General features: G+C 41.9%; 1 protein-coding gene across 1 annotated transcript in view; it reads left to right on the top strand.

Annotated features, from left to right (window-relative positions):
- Positions 1–16983, top strand: part of chst8 (carbohydrate sulfotransferase 8) — a 243996-nt gene extending 227013 nt beyond the window's left edge. Inside the window, exons 3-4 of the mRNA XM_062961981.1 lie at positions 11510–11547; positions 14694–16983. Of these exons, the coding sequence (XP_062818051.1) occupies positions 11510–11547; positions 14694–15815 (1160 nt within the window). The 3' untranslated portion in view covers positions 15816–16983. The remainder of the gene's footprint in view (positions 1–11509; positions 11548–14693) is intronic.
- The last annotated feature ends 5608 nt before the right edge of the window (positions 16984–22591 follow it).

Below are 22591 nucleotides of genomic sequence, written 5' to 3'. Positions count from 1 at the left end.
GCCAGGTCCTGATCATCATGCACGGAGCACCTTGGAGTCTTTTAATTAAGGCTCCGCACACACGGCATTTGGGACATTTCGTCTCGGTCGCGTCTCCGGGATGATTTTTCCCGTGACAGGTGGGAAGTGAAAGCATTTCGTTGGGGAGGTATACATACCGTATCTACTTGAGTATAAGCCGAGTTTTTCAGCTCTTTTTTCAGACTGAAAAAGCCGACCTCAGCTTATACTCGGGTAAGGGTCCTGGTTGGCTTATATTCAGGTTGGCTTATACTCGAGTATATATGGTACATTTTTTTATTTTTCTCTATTATTATTGGTATTATTACTTTTGTTATTTTACTCTATAAATTATTATTATTACATTTGTTATTTTACTCTATTATTATTGTTACTATTACATTATTTTACTCTATTTTTATTAGCGCATATACTCGAGTATAAGCCGACCCGAGTATAAGCCGAGGCACCTAATTTTACCATAAAAAAAAACGGGAAACCATTGACTCAAGTATAAGCTGAGGATGGTAAATTTCAGAAATAAAAACAGATAGCAATAAAATTACATTAATTGAGGCATCAGTAGGTTAAATGTTTTTGAATATTTACATCAAGCTCAAATTTATGATAAGACTGTCCAACTCTGATCAAATCATTATTCGCATCTTCTTCAATGTAAATGTGCTTATGTATCCTTTTAATAATAATAGAGTAAAATAATACATGTAATAATAAGAATAATAAATACAGGAAAATAATACATGTAATAATAAATAGAGTAAAATAGTAAATGTAGTAATAATAAGACTAGAGTGAAATAATAAATGTATTAATACTAATACATTTATTTATTTATTTACAACATTTATATCCCGCCCTTCTCACCCGAAGGGACTCAGGGCGGCTTACAAAAATTGGCAAAATTTAATGCCCTGAATGCAATCATAAAAACAAAACAGTAACAGATATATTAATAACATCGTTAAAACACATTATAAAACCTTAAAAACGTATATATAATTTATTATTAAATCATCATTCTCATCTTCTTCAATGTCAACGTGCTTATGTATCCTTTTAAAAATAATATCTAAAGTTGAATAATATCTAAAATGAACAATGGTTTGCTCCTTTTGGGACTAGTCTGTAGTTCTTTGGAGATTTTGGAAAGAAGTTGTAGTTTTATATGGTCTTTAGCCTTGGGAGTTGTAGTTTTATAAGGCCTTTAGCCTTGGGAGTTGTCATTTTATAAGGTCTTTAGCCTTAGAAGTTGTAGTTTTATAAGGTCTTTTGCCATGGGAGTTATGGTTCTATAAGGTCTCTAGCCTTGGGAGTTGTAGTTTTATACAGTCTTTAGATTTGGGAGTTGTAGTTTTACAAGGCCTTTAGCCTTGGGAGTTGTCATTTTATAAGGCCCTTAGACTTGGGAGTTGTAGTTTATAAGGTCTTTAGACTCAGGAGTTGTAGTTTGATAAGGCCTTTAGACTTGAGAGCTGTCATTTCATACAGTCTTTAGATTTGGAAGTTTTATTTTCATGAGGCCTTTAGCTTTGAGAGTTGTAGTTTTATAAGGCCTTTAGCCTTGGGAATTGTAGTTTTATAAGGCCTTTAGACTCGGGAGTTGTAGTTTTATAAGGCCTTTAGCCTTGGGAATTGTAGTTTTATAAGGCCTTTAGACTCGGGAGTTGTAGTTTTATAAGGCCTTTAGCCTTGGGAATTGTGGTTTTATAAGACCTTTAGCCTTGGGAGTTGCTGTTTCATAAAGTCTTTAGCATCCTCTGCCAATGAGCACTGGTGCCTCACCCAACTCCAAATCCAAGGATTCCATAGCAGAGTTAAAGTGGTATCGAACTGTATTAATTCTACAATGTAGAGCCCTCCAAAGTCAGCTTGAAGTCTCCTAACAAGAGCGCATGGCTTGAGTCTTGAATCAGGAGAACAGAACCCTTTGGGATGGCCTTGGGCAAGTCACACTCTCTCAGCCTCAGAGGAAAGCAAAGGCGAGCACATGAAAAGTTTGCCTGAATGCTGGAAAGGCCTTTGACTGGCACCAAACGGCTCCAAATTCGTCTCAGTTTCGCACTTCATCCGCTTCGAGTGGCAGCCTCTCCTTCTTGCTGTTTGTCTCCTTCACGAGCCGTGATTTCAGCCGCAGGAGCCCGGCTTCCTCGCACCGTAATTGCAGACCGGGGTAGATTAATCCCTCTTCTAATTTTGAAGCTTGCAATGTGCCATTACTAATCCTAGAATTGTATTTTTATACACACACATATATATATGTCGGGGGGAGAAAGCCTCATTTCCCTTTTCGCAAGACGGGCGAAATGAGAAAGGGAGTGGAAAGCAAAAGAAATGTTTGCAATGCAGGAGAAGGAAGAATGAAGAGTCAAATAAGCTTCGGATCAATTGCAAATAAGCAATTCCTATACATATAAATATATATATATACACACTTTAGAACAAAAGTAGGCAAAATAACACGTCTTTCCAACTTTTATAAAATTCCTCCAAGACCCTGTTGCCTTCAGCCTTGTTGTTAATGATATCTGGCAATCCCAATACACTTCACTCCCATCCTCCAACTTTAATGCACATATTTCTTGTTTTTTGCAAGACTCTCTGCTTTGGAAACCTCTGTAGTTAAATTTCAAGCAGATCCCTACAAGCCACAGGCAACATACAAATATAATAATCATTGCACCGCCGTGTAAAAGTCACGCATTGTTTTGTTATGTCTTTATGGGTTGTCTCTTTCTTCTTGACATATCGTCCAACTGTGAAATTTCCTTTTCCCATTTCGTAACACTCTGCACTTTGCCTGGGATCTACGAATTAGTCTCCTGTTTTTAACACTGTATCCTGCTTGTTGATTTTAATGATTGTTTTTATTGATGTTGATGTTTTTTACTGGGATAATTGTTTTATTGCTTTGTTACTGTTTTGTTTGTTTTATCGGGCCTGGCCCCATGTGAGCCGCCCCGAGTCCCTTCGGGGAGATGGGGCGGGGTATAAAAATAAAGTTGTTATTATTATTATTATTATTATTATTATTATTATTATTATTATTATCACAGGTTGGTTGGAGAACGATGGGTTGAAATGCATATAGAGAAGATTGAAATGCGTATAGAAATTGTTAATAAATCACTCTCTCATTGAGCGCCTTGAAAGGGGACTGTTGCCAAAAAAACCCCAAAAAACCAAATACGCCGAGCTCACCTTTTTGTGCAATGGCATGAAGGATACATGCATGTGTTGTCGAAGGCTTTCATGGCCGGAATCTCTGCATTGCTGTGAGTTTTCCAGGCTGTCTGGCCATGTTCCAGAAGCATTCTCTCTTGATGTTTCACTCACAACTATGGCAGGCATCCTCCGAGGTGTGCAGTCTGTTGGAAAACTAGGCAAGTGGGGTTTATATATATCCCTGTGGAAATAATTTTTGTCTGCTTGAGGCAAGTGTGAATGTTGCCATTGACCACCTTGATTAGCATTGAATAGCCTTGCAGCTTCAAAACTTGGCTGCTCTCTGCCTGGGGGGATCCTTTGTTGGGAGGTGTTAGCTGGCCTTGATTGTTTCATGTTTGGAATTCTCCCAGGCAGGAAGCAGCCAGACTTTGAAGCTGCAAGGCCATTCCATGCTCATCGAGCTGGCCAATGGCAACGTTCACACTCGCCTCCAACAGACAAGAGTTCTTTCTGTCTCCCACCCTCCCAACAAAGGAGTCCCCCAGGTAGGAAACAGCCAGGCTTTGAATCTGCAAGGCCATTCAATGCTAATGGGGGAGCCATCCCAGGATTTTATCAAGTATGTCTATTTTATGCGACTTTATTAGTTTATTTATTTATTTTATTGTTGATTGATTTGTTTTACTGTTGTGTTTTTACATTGTCTGTTTAGCCTGGGCTTGGCCCCATGTAAGCCGCCCCGAGTCCCTTTGTTGTTGTTGTTGTTGTTGTTGTTGTTGTTGTTATTATTATTATTATTATTATTATTATTATTATCAACACAACGACGTTGTATGGCACAGCAAACAAGATAGATATGCTGGATTTCGTTTCGCAAAACCACAAGTCGAACACTTCCCAAGTGTCTAGGACTGTGTGATATATTTTCTGATGATGTGTGCAGATCCCAGTAGGGTGGCCTTTTGCAGTTGGCAGATGGTGATTTTGTCAATGTCTATTGTTTCCAAATGCCGGCTGAGATCTTTTGGCACGGCACCCAGTGTGCCCATCACCACCGGGACCACCTGCACTGGTTTCTGCCAGAGTCTTTGAAGTTCAATCTTGAGGTCCTGATAGCGGCTGAGTTTTTCCTGTTGTTTTTCGTCTATGCGACTGTCACCTGGGATGGAGACATCAATGATCCAAACCTTGTTCTTTTCCACAACTGTGATGTCTGTTGTTCCAGAACTTTGTCAGTCTGGATTCATTTGGGCCACAGAGTTGTGCCTCTGTTTGTAGTCTGTCTGTGCGATTTTCTGACAGCAGCTGAGGATATGATCAATGGTTTCGTCGGTTTCCTTGCACAATCTGCATTTTGGGTCATCAGCTGATTTTTCAATCTTGGCCTTAATTGCCTTTGTCCTGATGTCTTGCTCCTGGGCTGCAAGGATCAGGCCTTCTGTCTCCTTCTTCAGGGTCCCATTCGTGAGCCAGAGCCAGGTCTTCTCCTTATATTATTATTATTATTATTATTATTATTATTATTATTATTATTATTATTATTATTAGGCCATTCAATGCTAATCAAGCTGGCCAATGGCAACATTCACACTTGCCTCCAACAGACAAGAGCTTTTTCTCTCCCCCTGGATTTTCTACTGATATATAAACCCCACTTGGCTACTTCCCAACAGACCTCCCAACCTCTGAGGATGCCTGCCATAGATGTGGGCGAAACGTCAGGAGAGAATGCTTCTGGAACATGGAACATATAGCCCGGAAAACTCACAGCAACCCAGATGCGTGCATGCTTTGCAATGTATCAAATCCATGGATACACCTTTCCACAGAGAGGCCAGGTATGTTTATCATTCTGTGGAAACACCACAGTGGGTCTCTTTCCGGGTGGAAATGTCACCACCGGCCACTCGAAGTGGCACCGAAAGCCAAGAGAGCATGTTCGGCGCATGCCGGGGCACAAGGCCTCTCTGGTCTATTAACCTTCCCGGCTTCACCCCATTAATTTCCTCTCCGGCAACAAGATTGGGACGGAGCTCAGGTTTCTCTTATCGGCAGAGCTGAGGACTCATTTGGCAAGAAATCACTGACAGGTGCCCCCCACTTTCACCCCCAAAAGGAAGCCTGGTGTTGGATGTTAATCAAAGCTGTTTCCCGGTGTTCGGGCCAAGGGCTGAGAAATCTCCTCTGGGCGCAGCAAGTGGATGGGAGTGTTTCCCCCAATTTGAGCAAGAGCAATGGAGATGGAAGGCTTGGCACTGGTGGCCAAATGGATAGGCAACCGATGCCTTGGAAAGAGACCATTTGGGTGACATCAAGGGGGACATCAAGGCCCAGGTGCCTTTGGCCACTTCTCCTTCTTCTCCTCCCTTTCTCCTCCCCTTCTTTCTTATATATATGTATATATAAAAATGTAATGTGCATAACTAAGACCGAGTTAACAACAAAACCACTGGGCCAAATCACACCAAACTTGGCCACAATACTCATCCTTTTCCAGGGAGTGACCTTGCAGCTTCAAAGCCTGGCTGCTTCATACCTAGGGGATTCCATTGCTACCCAACTTGAATGCCGTTGAATAGCCTTGCAGCTTCAAAGCCTGGCTGCTTCATACCTAGGGGATTCCATTGCTACCCAACTTGAATACCGTTGCATAGCCTTGCAGCTTCAAAGCCTGGCTGCTTCATACCTAGGGGATTCCATTGCTACCCAACTTGAATACCATTGCATAGCCTTGCAGCTTCAAAGCCTGGCTGCTTCCTACCTAGGGGATTCCATTGCTACCCAACTTGAATGCCATTGAATAGCCTTGCAGCTTCAAAGCCTGGCTGCTTCATACCTAGGGGATTCCATTGCTACCCAACTTGAATACCGTTGAATAGCCTTGCAGCTTCAAAGCCTGGCTGCTTCCTACCTAGGGGATTCCATTGCTACCCAACTTGAATGCCGTTGAATAGCCTTGCAGCTTCAAAGCCTGGCTGCTTCCTACCTAGGGGATTCCATTGCTACCCAACTTGAATACCGTTGAATAGCCTTGCAGCTTCAAAGCCTGGCTGCTTCATACCTAGGGGATTCCATTGCTACCCAACTTGAATACCGTTGCATAGCCTTGCAGCTTCAAAGCCTGGCTGCTTCATACCTAGGAGAACCCTTTGAATGCCACAAAGAAAACCCCACTTAAGACTACACCACAGCAATGCGTGGCCGGACACAGCTAGTCACCTAATAATAATAATTATAATGATGATACGAATACTTTATTTCTATCCCGCCCTATCTCCCAAAAGGGACTAATGACGGTGTAAGACAAAAAGGTCGGCAAACATTCAATGCCTGAGAAACATAACAAAGCACTTCAAATAATAAACAGAGCAACGTTTCTCAATGTTTCTGATGATCTTAGGAACCCTTTCGGCAGGAAAAGTCAAAGATCTCTCTGCCGGTCCTTCTCTTCCTTTTTGGAAACACATGGCAAACTATAAATCATAGCAACTACACCTCCCAAATGACAACCCCTCCCAATCCCAGCAGTATTCAGATTTGGGTGTATCAAATATTTGTGACAAATTTGGTCCCGATCCATAGAAAATTTGGGTTCACAATGTTCTCCGGAGGTTGGTGAACTACATCTCCCCTAAATCACTGTCAATTACTCCCAAATCCCTTAGGATTACAGGTACCATATATATATGTATACACACACAAATATATATATATACTAGCTGTGCCCAGCCACGCGTTGCTGTGGCAAAGTGGTGGTGGTATTGGTTAAAAATTGTTGTGTAATTTTTATTTGACGTTATTTGTATTTTTTTAATTAATTTTATTGTAAGTTATCTTTTTATTTATTATATTTTATTATTTTCTTGTATAATTTTTAGTTATTTTTTGTTATTATGGTATTTTATTGTATTAATTTTTTAGTGTTTTTAATAATTTTTTTTAGTGTTTTTTATTATTTTTTATTGGGTTGCTAGGAGACCAAGTTGGAGGAGCTTAGCCTTCTAACTGGCAGCAATTGGATAAAAGCAATTATTCCTCTCTCTCTAATTAGGACTTTATTTTTCTTTTCTTTTTGTTGTATCAACCTAGAGCCGTGGATGATGGGTTGTGTCGTCAAATTTCGAGGTTGGGGGGCCTGTAGTTTTGTTGTTTTGTGGGTCGCCGTGATGCCATCACTCTTTTATATATATAGATGTAATGTGCACCTTACAATCAGTGGCATTTTAGAACCAAAGAAATATAGTAATGCAATTTCCTTTCTATGGAAAAATCTAAGGATAGAAGGATAGAACCCATTTGATGGGTTGAAAGAGAACACACACACAAATTGGTCACAAATGTGTCTTCTCGAGCCATGCGAAATGCAGCTAAAAAGAATCCCATAGAGAAGAGAAACTTTGCCATTCGGAACTCATTCCGAACGAAATGAGTCCAAATTGCAGGAAATGTTACAAAAGCCTGAATTTTGTAACATTTGTAACACAGTGGGAGGGAAATTGCTCAAATGACGGGTTGCTTCCTTCTGAGCGTGGAATTAATACTCTACAATTCGGGGAATGCGTCCCGAAAGCCCTCCTGTCACATTTGACAACAAGCACCTGTCTTTGCGGAAGATGGGGATGTTGCGTGCAGAACGAGCCACTTCAACCCTGCCAAAGTGAGACCTTTCTATGGAGGTTCTGGACCTTCAATGTAGGGCTCTTCAGGTCCAAGATGATTGATCTGCTAGGATGAGAGCCAAGTAGAAAGGCTTAAAAGAAGTCACTCGCTTCAATGTTTGTGTCTTGAAGGTTACTCAAGCGATTTAGCCATCGATTGCAACCAACGACATCCCATTCATACTATATCTGCCTGTTCGATCCACTTGACAACGGCACCATTGTCTCAAGGAGCTGGATTTCTCACTCCAGCAAATGGAGCTTCATTGTTATATTTTGTGATTGGAAATTGGATAGTCAGTGTTGGGCATGGGGTATGGAAGACAACAAGCAACAGATCACATTGCCATTCCCAAGTTGCATTCCAAAGCGGACTCCTCCCTGCTGTGATTTTTATCTTTGAAACTTAATGAATCTTATGAAAGTTATGAGAAAGCATCCCAGAAAGAGTGGTATCTTAACTCTGGTGCTTTTAATCCAGGTCTCCATGAAAGATATAAGGACAAAGGATCCCAGAAAGAGTGGCATCGTAACTCTGGTGCCTTTAATCTAGATCTCAATGAAAGATATAAGGAAAAGGGATCCAGAAAGAGTGGTATCTTAACTCTGGTGCTGTTAATCCAGGTCTCCATGAAAAATATGACAAAGGATCCAGAAAGAGTGGTATCTTAACTCTGGTGCTTTTAATCCAGGTCTTAATGAAAAATATAAGGAAAAGGGATCCAGAAAGAGTGATATCTTTGGTGCCTTTAATCCAGGTCTCAATGAAGGATATAAGGACAAAGGATCCCAGAAAGAGTGGTATCGTAACTCTGGTGCCTTTAATCTAGATCTCAATGAAAGATATAAGGAAAAAGGATCCAGAAAGAGTGATATCTTTGGTGCCTTTAATCCAGGTCTCAATGAAGGATATAAGGACAAAGGATCCCAGAAAGAGTGGTATCTTAACTCTGATGCTTTTAATCCAGGTCTTAATAAAAGATATAAGGAGAAAGAATCCCAGAAAGAGTGGTATCTTAACTCTGGTGCTTTTAATCCAAGTCTCCATGAAAGATATAAGGACAAAGGCTCCCAGAAAGAGTGGTATCTTAACTCTGGTGCTTTTAATCTAGCTCTGGGACCTGGAATATATTTCTGTATAGGATTCAACAGTGAGCTAGGCTATTAATGGCCGGGGGCTTAACCCGACATGGGCTTTGAGCTCATGATCTCTTGGTCAGTAGTGATTTGTTCCAGTAGTGATTAGTCCAAACATGGAAGCGGACCCCCTGAATATCTGCTACGATATTCCAGCTTTGAATACAGGAAAGACAGTGCAATTTTCCCTCCTCTTTCCACTGAAAAGCACTGAGCACAACCCAAGAAAAAGACTCCTCAATTAAAAGCTAACCTGATGGGACTCAGCCAGACTCCCCCACTGCCGGCGATGGTTGCATAACGCCGCGTTGACCTGCGATTTCTCCTTGTCTAGAAATGGCAAAGCCCCATTAATTAAACCGAAGCGTTCCCAGGCAGCGATGACAGTGACAAGTGGGTGCGATCCTCCTTTCAAAAGTGGGGGCACGAAAGAGCCCGTCGGATTTCATAATGCACACGCAACGGCAGTCATGCATACTTCATTTGTATGAACTGCAGAGAATCCGAATTGGCTCCTAAGGATCTGAGCACTCTTGGCTGTCTGATGGAGAAATGTTTCACGCATGTTCCCGTTGTTGTGTTTTAGGGTTTCTGATTGGGAGGGGGGGGGTCTCATGGCTCAGCTGGGAAGTGTCGCTTTCTTACACCTGTTGAGCTCACTATCGGGACATTTCAGCACAACGTTGAATGGCCACATTCAGTTCATGTTGCAGAATTTGGGTTACACATATGGCACACAACCTTCCCCAGAAATTCACCATAGAATTGTAGTTTTCTTTTGATAAATCTCTATGTTTTCCAGTATGACTCTATGGTCAGCTTCTAGCAGAAGTTGACCATATAGTTGTTTTAAAGGATCTAGATCAGGCATGGGCAAACTTTGTCCCTCCGGGTGTTTTGGACTTCAACTCCCACAATTCCTAACAGCCTCAGGCCCCTTCCTTTTTCCCCGCAGCCGCTTAATAATAATATTAATATTAATAGCAGTAGTTACTCTGGGACCCTAAGCTGAGCATGAGAGGGGTCTGCTTCACCATGACAACTGATGTGTACTATTGGGCGTTAATAATCATATTAATGTGTTGTCGAAGGCTTTCATGGCCAGGATCACAGGGTTGTTGTATGTTTTCCGGGCTGTATGGCCATGTTCTAGAAGGATTCTCTCTTGATGTTTCGCCCACATCTGTGGCAAACATCCTCCCAACCTCTGAGGATGCCTGCCACAGATGTGGGCGAAACGTCAGGAGAGAATACTTCTAGAACATGGCCATACAGCCCGGAAAACATACAACAACCCAATAATATTAATATTAATAACAATAGTTACTCTGGGACCCTAAGCTGAGTCTGAGAGAGGTCTGCTTCCCCATGACAGCTAATGTGTATCAATGGGTGTTAATAATAATATTCATATTCATAACGATAGTTACTCTGGGACCCTAAGCTGAGTCTGAGAGAGGTCTGCTTCCCCATGACAGCTGATGTGTACCAATGGGTGTTAATAATATTATTAATATTAATAACTATAGTTACTCTGGGACCCTAAGCTGATTCTGAGAGAGGCCTGCTTTTCCATGACAGCTGATATGTGCCAATGGGTGTTAATAATAACATTAATATTAATAACAAGTTACTCTGGGACCATAAGTTGAGTCTGGGAGAGGCCTGCTTCCCCATGACATCTGATGTGTGCCAATGGGTGTTAATAATAATATTAATAACAATAGTCACTCTGGGACCCTAAACTGCGTCTGGGAGAGGTCTGCTTCCCCGTGACAGCTGATGTGTGCCAATGGGTGTTAATATTAATATTAATAACAATAGTTACTCTGGGACCCTAAGCTGAGCCTGAGAGAGGCCCGCTTCCCCATGACAGCTGATGTGTGCCAATGGGTATAAATAATATTAATAACAATAGTTACTCTGGGATCCAAAGCTGAGTCTGAGAGAAGTCTGCTTCCCTATGACATCTGATGTGTGCCAATGGGTGTTAATAATATTAATATTAATAACGATAGTTACTCTGGGACCCTAAGCTGAGTCTGAGAGAGGTCTGCTTCCCCATGACAGCTGATGTGTGCCAATGGGTGTTAATAATAATATTAATATTAATAACAATAGTACACTGGGGAAGACCCAAATGTTTTAAAAATTGGTGGGCTAAAAGGGGTCAAAATGATCTCCAAAAATTTTTGGGTTTTTTTTTGTAAGCGAGACGAAAATTCTATTCATATAGTCGCCCCATTTTCAGAAACTGGGACAAATGCAAAACTGAGACAAAATGCATGAAACTAAACAAAGCGAACAGCGATTCCATACAAATGCACATCACTAATGTCCAGCCTCTTGGATCCTGTGTTGAGAAAAACAGAGCATGCTCAGTCAACCCAGCACCTTGTCCGTTGTAAACGAGAACTGGAAACGGGGAGATGAAGAGGGGTGCCAATGTGGAGTGTCAATGCACAACTACACTTCGTTGTTGTCATTCTGACTGGTGCTAACGCTCTTTTCTTGTCTCCTTCTTTTAGGAATGAGATATCACGTGGAGTCTCAGCCGCCCAAAAAAGTAAGTTTCCCTGCCCTCCTGTCTGGTCTGCATTGCCAAACATGGGTATGATGGCAGGTTTGTGGCATCGTGGTCAAAGATGGAGCATCAACGTGGTAGAATGAAGGCAATTTGACTGCCATGGAATCACAGGAGATGGAGATTCACAAGTCAAAGAGAACTACAGTTCCTGGGATTCCATAGCATTGCGCCATGGCAGCTAAAGCGCCCCAGGTTGCTGTTTCCAGGCCACAAATACTCTCAATTGCATTGCCTCCATTTGTGAAACTATTGGAACGTGGTTCTTCAGTACTTTATTAGGCCAGATAAATCTGAGGCACTTTGTCAGAGCCACATTTGGTATCAAAACTTGACGAATAAGAAGAAGAAAATCCTATTTTCTTTCAATCTTGGTGGAATTCCGCCACCTAGCGGTGCATCTCTTGTGCACAATCTCTCCTTAGCATTGGGTTGCTGTGAGTTTTCCAGGCTGTATGGCCATGTTCCAGAAGCATTCTCTCCTGACGTTTCGCCCACATCTATGGCAGGCGTCCTCTGAGGTTCTGAGGTCTGTTGGGGCCAGAGTGAAGGGGGGGGGGCAGGAAGACACCATCCCACCATGTCTCCTGTGTCAATATAACAATATAATAATAATAATAATAATAATAATAATAATAATAATAATAATAATAACAACTTTATTTTTATACCCCGCCTCTACTAATACTATGCTATACTAATAATATAATATATTGTATGTATAGACCTATAATATTGATAATAATATTGTAATGTAATACAATATAATAATAACACGCTATTATAATGTTATATTATATATTACATGTAATATTACTAATAATATTGCAGCATAGTGGTATAGTACAATATAATAATATATAATGCTTATATTGTGCTGTACTAATAATATAATATATTGTATGTATAGACATATAATATTGATAATAATATTATAATGTAATACAATATAATAATAACACGCTATTATAATGTTATATTATATATTACATGTAATATTACTAATAATATTGCAGCATAGTGGTATAGTACAATATAATAATATATAATGCTTATATTGTGCTGTACTAATAATACAATATATTGTATGTATAGACCTATAATATTGATAATAATATTGTAATGTAATACAATATAATAATAACACGCTATTATAATGTTATATTATATATTACATGTAATATTACTAATAATATTGCAGCATAGTGGTATAGTACAATATAATAATATATAATGCTTATATTGTGCTGTACTAATAATATAATATATTGTATGTATAGACATATAATATTGATAATAATATCGTAATGTAATACAATATAATAATATGCTATTATAATGTTATATTATATATTACATGTAATATTACTAATAATATTGCAGCATAGTGGTATAGTACAATATAATAATATATAATGCTTATATTGTGCTGTACTAATAATATAATATATTGTATGTATATATAACTTGTAATCCTCCCTATATATATATATATATATATATAGGGAGGATTACAAGTTATATATACATACAATATATTATATTATTAGTACAGCACAATATAAGCATTATATATTATTATATTGTACTATACCACTATGCTGCTATATATATATATATATATATATATATATATATATATATATATATAGGAGAAAGAACTCTTGTGTGCCTGAGACAGGTCTGAATGTAGCAATTGGCCACCTTGATTAGCACTGAATGGCCATGCAGCCTCAAAGCCTGTCTGCTTCCTGTCTGTGGGAATCCTTTGTTGGGAGGTGTTAGCTGGCCCTGGTTGTTTCATGCCTGGAATTCCCCTGTTTTCAGAGTGTTGTTCCTTATTTACTGCTTTGATTTTAGAGGGTTTTTTTTAAATACTGGGAGCAGATTGGGTTCATTTTCATGGTTTCCTCCTTTCTGTTGAAATTGTCCACATGCTTGTGGATTTCAATGGCTTCTCAGTGTAATTCCAGACAATCAGGGCCAGCTAACACCTCCCAACAAAGAATTCACCCAGGCAGGAATCAGACAGGCTTTGAAGCTGCAAGGCTATTCAACGCTAATCAAGGTGGCCAATTGCAACATTCACACCCGAGTTTTTTCTCCCACCCTAGACATCATTATATATATATATATATATATATATATATATATATATATATATAAACAGTAGAGTCTCACTTATCCAACACTCGCTTATCCAACGTTCTGGATTATCCAACGCATTTTTGTAGTCAATGTTTTCAATACGTCGTGATATTTTGGTGCTAAATTCGTAAATACAGTAATTACTACATAACATTACTGCGTATTGAACTGCTTTTTGTGTCAAATTTGTTGTATAACATGATGTTTTGGTGTTTACTTTGTAAAATCATAACCTAATTTGATGTTTAATAGGCTTTTCCTTAATCCCTCCTTATTATCCAACATATTTGCTTATCCAACGTTCTGCCAGCCCGTTTATGTTGGATAAGTGAGACTCTACTGTACTATTATAATGTTATATTGTATATTACATGTAATATTACTAATAATATTGCAGCATAGTGTTATAGTACAATAATATATAATACTTATGTTGTGCTATGCTAATAATATAACATATTGTATGTGCATATAATTTCTAATCCTCCCTGAGTCCCCTTCAGGGTGAGAAGGGCGGGTTATAAATGTCACAAATAAATAAATACATACATACATTTGGCAAGCGGGGTGTATATATATATGTGTGTGTGTGTGTGTGTACACACACCTGTGGAATGATGTCCAGGGTAGGAGAGAGAACTCTTGTGTGCCTGAGACAGGTCTGAATGTAGATAGATTAACCTCACTGACCCATTGGGGTTCTCAGGTGGGCCCCGGAATGTATCCTTTTAAAAAGAAATCCAACTATTTTCTTGCTGAGTCTTCAAGCTGATCATTTAGATGGGTGTTTAGCTTTGGAGCAAGTGTTTTTTTTAAATGAGAAATCATTACGGTGGCGGCATTGCAAGACAACGCTTTCCGCTCCTCGCTTAGGCTGAGCTAAAATGGGACAAATCGCTGGTGCCATCAGACCCTACAAGCTGTCGGCCGTGATGAATGCGGCCTCATTTAGTAATTTTTCGGTCCTTTCCTCCCATTAGGACTGCTCACCCGGCCGCTATCGGGAGGGGAAGGCGCACGCCAAGGCGGATGACGGATTCCCGGCCGGGCCGCCGAGGCCTTCGTTGCCGACCATGCAGCAGCAGCGCCGACTTCAGAAGCATCCGAACCCGGTTGTGGCGAAAGGCCTTCCGAGGAAAGGCTGGGGACATCGTTTCCCTCGGATGCACAAACGCCGGCGGAGATTCGTCCTCAAGAAGAGCCCCGTCCGGCTGGCGGTCAACGAGACCGTGCTGAAGACGGAGGAGGCCGAGGATGACGTCCGGTGGAAGAACCTCTACCAGACGCAACGGGAGCGCAAGCGGATCATGAAGGACACCTGCTCCAAGTACAAGAGCAACAGCAAGCGCATCGTGACGCCCTACCACGTCTCCCGCATCTTCGTGGAGGACAAGTACCGGGTGCTGTACTGCGAGGTGCCCAAGGCCGGCTGCTCCAACTGGAAGCGGGTCTTGATGGTCCTCAACGGCTTGGCCTCCTCCACCAGCGCCATCCAGCACAACACCGTCCATTACGGGAACTACCTGAAGCGCTTGGACGGCTTCGACCGCAAGGGCATCAACCACCGGCTGAGCACGTACACCAAGATGCTCTTCGTCCGCGAACCCTTCGAGAAGCTGGTCTCGGCCTTCCGGGACAAGTTCGAGCACCCCAACAACTACTACCACCCCGTCTTTGGCCGGCCCATCGTGTCCAAGTACCGGGCCAACGCCACCAAGGAGGCCCTTCGGACGGGTTCCGGGGTCACCTTCCCCGAGTTCATCCAGTACCTGCTGGACGTGCACCGGCCGGTGGGGATGGACATCCACTGGGAGCACGTCAACCGCCTCTGCAGCCCGTGCGTCATCGACTACGACTTCATCGGGAGGTTTGAAACCATGGAGGAGGACGCCAACTTCTTCCTGCATTTGGTCAAAGCCCCCCAGAACTTGACTTTCCCGCGGTTTAAGGACCGGCACTCCGACGAGGAGCGGACCACCACGCAGATCACGAGACAGTATTTCCAGCAACTCTCCCCGTCTCAGCGGCAGCGTAGTTACGATTTCTACTATATGGATTATCTCATGTTTAATTACTCCAAGCCCTTTGAAGACTTGTATTGACACTCAGTGAGTGCGGGGCCACCGGTGCAAGATCCTGGTGGAGCCGCTCCTATGCAGTGTGTATACTGCCGTTGCAAATAAGATCGCAGCGTCCGTATATCATGGGTATACGCCATTTGCTGTCTCTTTCTTCCCAAAGGCAGTGGGGGGAATGGCATTTGGAAAGATGGGAAATTGCAGTGTTGTTGTCATCCAACTACAATTCCCAAAGTTTGGAGTGGGCAGCCATGGTGGGTTGTGGGGCTGGTTTTCAGCCTTTAACTAACCCTTGTGATGCCCCATAGACTGTTGGAAATGTCAATATGTTGAAATGTCCAGAAGTCACTTTGAGATGTTCAACAGTTGGAGGGAACACCCTGCGATCTATTTTCTTGGAAGGCGAATGGGTCCGAGGCCGCCAAAAATAGATTTGGGGGCAACAGACCCAACCTCAAACGCATATAGACTTGCAATGTCTGAGTTAAGCTCCACATTCAGGACAATTACTGGCACAACTTGGGAAGCACATTTGATCCTCACGTTTTCTAAAGGCAGCGAGTGAATCCCAGCCTTGTGGTAGAATCAGAGCAGGTCCAAGGTAATTTTCAAGTGTAGGCGAACGGAAATTTTGGTGTCCCCCCTCCCCCCCCCCAAAAAAACCAGTCACTGAAAAATAAAAGTGTTGGATAAGGGAAAATCTTGGATAATAAGGAGGGATTAAGGAAAAACCTAAATAAAGAGCAACACTCTGAAAACTCTGATTTAAGTTATGTGATGAAGTGGATACTAGATTTGCAATGTCTGAATTAAGTTCCACATTTGGGACAATTTCTGGCACAATCTGGGAAGCACATCCAATCCTCACGTTTTCCAAAGGCAGCAAGTGAATCCCAGCCTTGCGGCACAATCCATTCCATTTTTTAAAAGATCAGTTCGAAACATCATAGACAATCAAATTACTCTTAGAACTGCAAAGTTGGTACAATAAATGTGTGAATTGTCCATGCCTTTAAATGAAATATCCCAGGCGACAAAACAGAACAGGATGTACAATTAGGATCCATGCAACATGTTTGTTGTCTCCAGCAAATGACCATTCCTGGTGCCCTGTGACCTCGACATTTGCAGCATTTAGACTTCCGAAGGCAGGGCTCCCAATAAAGCACACGGTTTCTTTTGTTTTCTTATATCACCAGTGTATGTTTGCATTGCGTCGTGGGAGGAGAAAAGGAAGAAGAGATATTAACAACCTTTCTTACGGTAAGTGAGGCGGTTGAGGATTTTGCAGAATATGGTTGTTGTGGGGAAGCAGACCTCTCTCAGGCCCAGCTTAGGGTCCCAGAATAATAATTTTTATTAATATTAATATTATTATTGACACCCATTGGCACACATCAGATGACATGGGAAAGCAGACCTCTCTCAGACTCAGTTTAGGGTCCCAGAGTAACTATTGTTATTAATATTATTATTATTAACACCCATTGGCACACAGCAGATGTCATGGGGAAGCACTCCTCTCTCAGGCTCAGCTTAGGGTCCCAGAATAATAATTTTTATTAATATTAATATTATTATTGACCCCCATTGGCACACATCAGCTGTCATGGGGAAGCAGACCTCTCTCAGGCTCAGCTTAGGATCCCAGAGTAACTATCGTTATTAATATTAATATTAACACCCATTGGCACACATCAGCTGTCATGGGGAAGCAGACCTCTCTCAGGCTCAGCTTAGGATCCCAGAGTAACTATCGTTATTAATATTAATATTAACACCCATTGGCACACATCAGCTGTCATGGGGAAGCAGACCTCTCTCGGGCTCAGCTTAGGGTCCCAGAGTAACTATCATTATTAATATTAATATTATTATTAACATCCATTGGTACACATCAGCTGTCATGGGGAAGCAGACCTCTCTCAGGCCCAGCTTAGGGTCCCATAGAAATTATTGTTATAAATATTAATATTATTATTAACACCCACTGGTACACATCAGCTGTCACGGGGAAGCACTTCTCTCTCAGACTCAGCTTGTGGTCCCAGATTTACTGTTGTTATTAATATTAATATTAACACCCATTGGCACACATCAGATGTCATGGAGAAGCACCCCTCTCCCAGACTGAGCTTAGGATCCCAGACTATTGTTATTAATATTATTATTAACACCCATTGGCACACATCAGATGTCATGGGGTAGTAGACCTCTCTCAGGCTCAGCTTAGGGTGCCAGAATAACCATTGTTATTAATATTAATATTATTATTAACACCCATTGGCACATATCAGCTGTCATGGGGAAGCAGACCTCTCTCAGGCTCAGCTTAGGGTCCCAGAATAACTATTGTTATTAATATTATTAACACCCATTATTAACAGACCTCTCTCAGGCTCAGCTTAGGGTCCCAGAGTAACTATTGTTATTGGATGGACGATACTAAACGAACAGACAAATGAAACAAATACAGCGCACACCTCTAGTTTCCAGTTGCCTTCTGGAAACATTGGTGGGGAGGCTTTTCCCTCCACTAAAGCACGAGTTCAAGGGTGCGCCGACGGGAGGCGGCTCGTATTTAATGAACACATGAGTTCAAAATGAAGCCAGATGTTGCCATTCGCGGGATATGAATACATTCCCTTCCATCTCGTGCGGCTCCCTGTTGGCACATTCGTCGGCGGGGGAAAGGGGGGAGCGGGGGGCCCTGCATCGCGGCACATTTACATCTTTATGCATGCGATTAAAATTCTTTTAATCCCCGGCATTAACATAAATCTTTCGTTTAATCTTAAGTCGTCTTCAGGAATATCAAACGTTGCCTTGAAAGCTGCAAATAAAGCTTCCTGCCCATTAGGGCTCGCGATTTTTAATGGGAACAAACTGATAGCTGCCTCCTGCAAAACCCGCTGGGCCCAGTTCAAGGGGTTGAAAAAGCTATCGATACACATTATAAAAATATAAAAATCTGTATGTTTGTATGTGGCACGGGTCACAGAGACAGCCTCCGGCCTCCATAAACTATAGTTCCCAGTGCTGAGGAGCCACCAAGTTACTCCCTCCCATGACATTTCAGGTTACAGTGAGCACATTCCAGCTTTTCTTTCTCTCTGCATTTGCATGACCCCGCCCACTGCCTCTCCCTTAACCCTTTCCAGTGCTGAGGAGCCACCAAATCACTCCCTCCCAGGACATTGCATCTTACAGCGAGTACATCCCAGCGTTCCTTTCTCTCTCCATTTGCATGACCCCGCCCACTGCCTCTCCCTTAACCCTTTCCTACCCTTTCTTATAACACACAGCAACTGAACATACTAGAAAGAGAGAGAGGCTTAGGGAGAATTTACGATTCCTAGGAGTTGTAGAGACTGGGATGTATAGTCAGTGTAGACCCATCGAATGCAGTTATACCCCTGTCCCATTCTGCCGAATAGGAAGGCACAATCAAAGCCCTCCTGACAGATGTCCATCCAGCCTCGGTTGGACCTCCAGAGAAGAAGAGATGCTTTACTAAATTTTAAGTGACTGTCATACCAGAAACTCAGAGATTGAAATTGGGGGCAGTATTATTATTATTATTATTATTATTATTATTATTATTATTATTTATACCCTGCTTTATCTCTCCTGCAGGAGACTCAGAGGCTTACAGCATACAAGCACCAGCATACAATTTAAAATATATTTATTTATTTATTGCCTTTATATTCCTTCAGGAATATAAAGTTTATATATAAGTTTAGTGGTTCGAATCTGGGGAGTGGGGTGAGCTCCCGCTGTTAGCCCCAGCTTCTGCCAACCTAGCAGTTCGGAAACATGAAAATGTGAGTAAATCAGTAGGTACCGCTCTGGCGGGAAGGTAACGGCACTCCATGCAATCATCCCAGCCACATGACGTTGGAGACATCTACAGACAAATGAATCCAGGGAGTGGAGTGAGCTCCTGCCGTTAGCCCCAGCTTCTGCCAACCTAGCAGTTCGAAAACCTGCAAATGTGAGTATATCAATAGGTACCGCTCTGGCAGGAAGATAATGGCGCTCCATACAGTCATGCCAGCCACATGACGTTCGAGATGTCTACAGACAATGAATCCAGGGAGTGGGTGAGCTCCCGCCGTTAGCCCCAGCTTCTGCCAACCTAGCAGTTCGAAAACATGAAAATGTGAGTAGATTAATAGATACTGCTCCGGCAGGAAGGTAATATTGCTCAATGCTATCATGACCTATGAAGTGTCTATGGACAACGCCGGCTCTTTGGCTTAGACATAGAGATGAGCACCAACCCCCAGAGTTGGACACAACTAGACTCAATGTTGGGTGAAAACCTTTACCTTTACCATTATTCCCGTATTCAGTGTTTCTGTTCAGCAGGAAGACGCGGATAGTGATACCCATTTCGGAAAGGATTCTTCCAACGTGCATATCAATCCACTTGAACTCCAAATTATAGTTCTTCATGTCTCAGGTGCAAAAGGAAAATAATGTGGATGCAAAAGCTGCTATTTTATTTTCCTCCTTTTTTTGCAAAATGTGCCTCTGTGGGGATGCTGCCCTCCTCCGGTGAAAGGATGCAAAAGGAGACAAAAAATCTCCAAAGGAAAGAAGGGGAGTTTCTGAACAGACCTCAAAGGCTCACAAAACAGCAGCTTTGAAAGGATTCGGTGCCAAACAGAAAAGTCACAATCCCGCCAGACCCAAGAGAAGAAGAGCCCTTGCTATGAGAAAAGATGAATCATTCAATTCCAGCTTTTAAAATAATAATAATAATAATGCACCCTCGCAGTGATGTTGACCGGCTATATCTGCCTAGAAGATCAGGGGTCAGAGGACTCTTACAAGTAAACCAAGCAGTCAAAGAAGAAGAACATGCCCTGGCAGAAGATGTCAAGCAAAGGGAAGAACCTGCTTTGATTGAAGTCAAAAATCAGAAACTCCACAAAGCACAGCAGACAAAGAATCGGTACAAGAAAACCACACTACAAACTAGAGCTGACAGCTTGACAAAATTGAAGGGAAAGCTGACAAGGAGAAGACATGGTTATGGGGATGATGGGAATTGCACTCACCTAGATCTTGGGATGATGTGAGTCATACTCACCAAATCTGGGGATGATGACAGCTGCATTCACCTATGGGGATGATAGGAATTGCATTCACCTATATCTGGGGATGATGGGAATTGCACCCACCTAGATCTGGTGATGGTGGGAGTTGCACTCACCTATATCTGGGGATGATGGAAGTTGCGCTCATTTATATCTGGGGAAGATGGGAATCATACTCACCCAATCTGGAGATGATGCAAGTTGCACTCACCTAGATCTGGAGATGATGTGAGTCATACTCACCCAATCTGGAGATGATGCAAGTTGCACTCACCTAGATCTGGGGATGATAAGAGTCATACTCACCCAATCTGGGGATGATAACAGCTGCATTCTCTTATGTCTGGGGATGATGGGAGTTGCACTCAACTAGATCTGTGAATCATATGAGTTTCACTCTGTGAGATTTAGGGATGTTGGGATTTTATGCCAATCAAATATGACCTTTATAGGATTTATAGCAGGCCAGATTTGGGGATAACGGGAGTTGCATCCTGATCAGGTATTGGGCTCATGGGAATTCCAACCCATTATGTATACAATTTTACAAAAAGTCCCATTATACAGGTATATATTTTCTACTGGAGCCCTTTATAAAATCGTTAAGCTAACTATGAGTATTTCTAACAAATAGCGCTCATAAATGCATACCCAAGCAATGCTGGATACATAAACCGGGACATAGATAAAACGTAAGGCCGTTAAAATACATATATTAAAAGACATTGAGCAAAGACGAAAACATATTAAAAGCATGCGTACCTAAGGAAAACCTTTCCCAAAACTACCTTGAAAATATCATCTGTCCCAAAGCAACCCAACACCAATAATCCTTGCTGGAGATGAGCAGAGTTTACACAAAGTTGAGCCTTAAAATATTTATGAAACGTATCGAAAGGCACGCCGAATAGAGATGAAGTTGAGGAATTATGTTTGCAATTGAAAGGAGGTTGTGTTTAATTTACGGTTATAATTGAGCTTGATATAAAAACTAAAAAAAAATGTAGAAAGTGCTACCCGCTTCCCGTTCAGCTTTACTTGTGCAATAACGGTTGCAAGGAGTCTTTATGTTTTCAATTAGCGCTCCTTGTTATGGAGTCACGGATGGAGCAAATCGCGGAGGCCTGCTTTTCTCTTTTCCTCGACTTGCATTCGGATTCTCCGCAAAGCAAAGCAGCGGGCGGTCGAAACGTTCTGCTGCTTCTGTTCTCTGCTGACAAGGAAGCACTAACATTTTGCATTCTAAATTAAATGCATCCGTGAAAGTGCCAGATTGCGTGTATTCACACATATAGCAGCCCCCAGTGGCGCAGTGGATTAAACCACTGAGCTACTGAAGTTGCTAAGGTTTGAATCCAAAGAGTGGGGTGAGCTCCCGCCGTTAGCCTCAGCTCCTGCCAACCTAGCAGTTCGAAAACATGCCAATGTGAGTAGATCAATAGGTACTGCTTTGATGGGAAAGGTAACAGCGCTCCATGCAATCATGCCAGTGGCCACATGTCCTTGGAGGTGTCTATGGATAACGCCGGCTCTTCAGCTTGGAAATGGAGATGGGCACTGTAAAGGGCTAAGAACGACTGAGGTTCTTTCAGGCAGGGGGAATCTTTTTATCCCACCGCTGCCACTAATTTGTAAGATGCAACCACCAAAGACTCAGAGAGGAGACCTTTTAAACTTTTTTTTTCTTCTTAT

The sequence above is a fragment of the Anolis carolinensis genome, unplaced genomic scaffold (assembly GCF_035594765.1).
Source record: "Anolis carolinensis isolate JA03-04 unplaced genomic scaffold, rAnoCar3.1.pri scaffold_9, whole genome shotgun sequence".
Lineage (NCBI taxonomy): Eukaryota > Metazoa > Chordata > Lepidosauria > Squamata > Dactyloidae > Anolis > Anolis carolinensis.
This window is presented reverse-complemented; position numbering and strand designations above follow the sequence as displayed.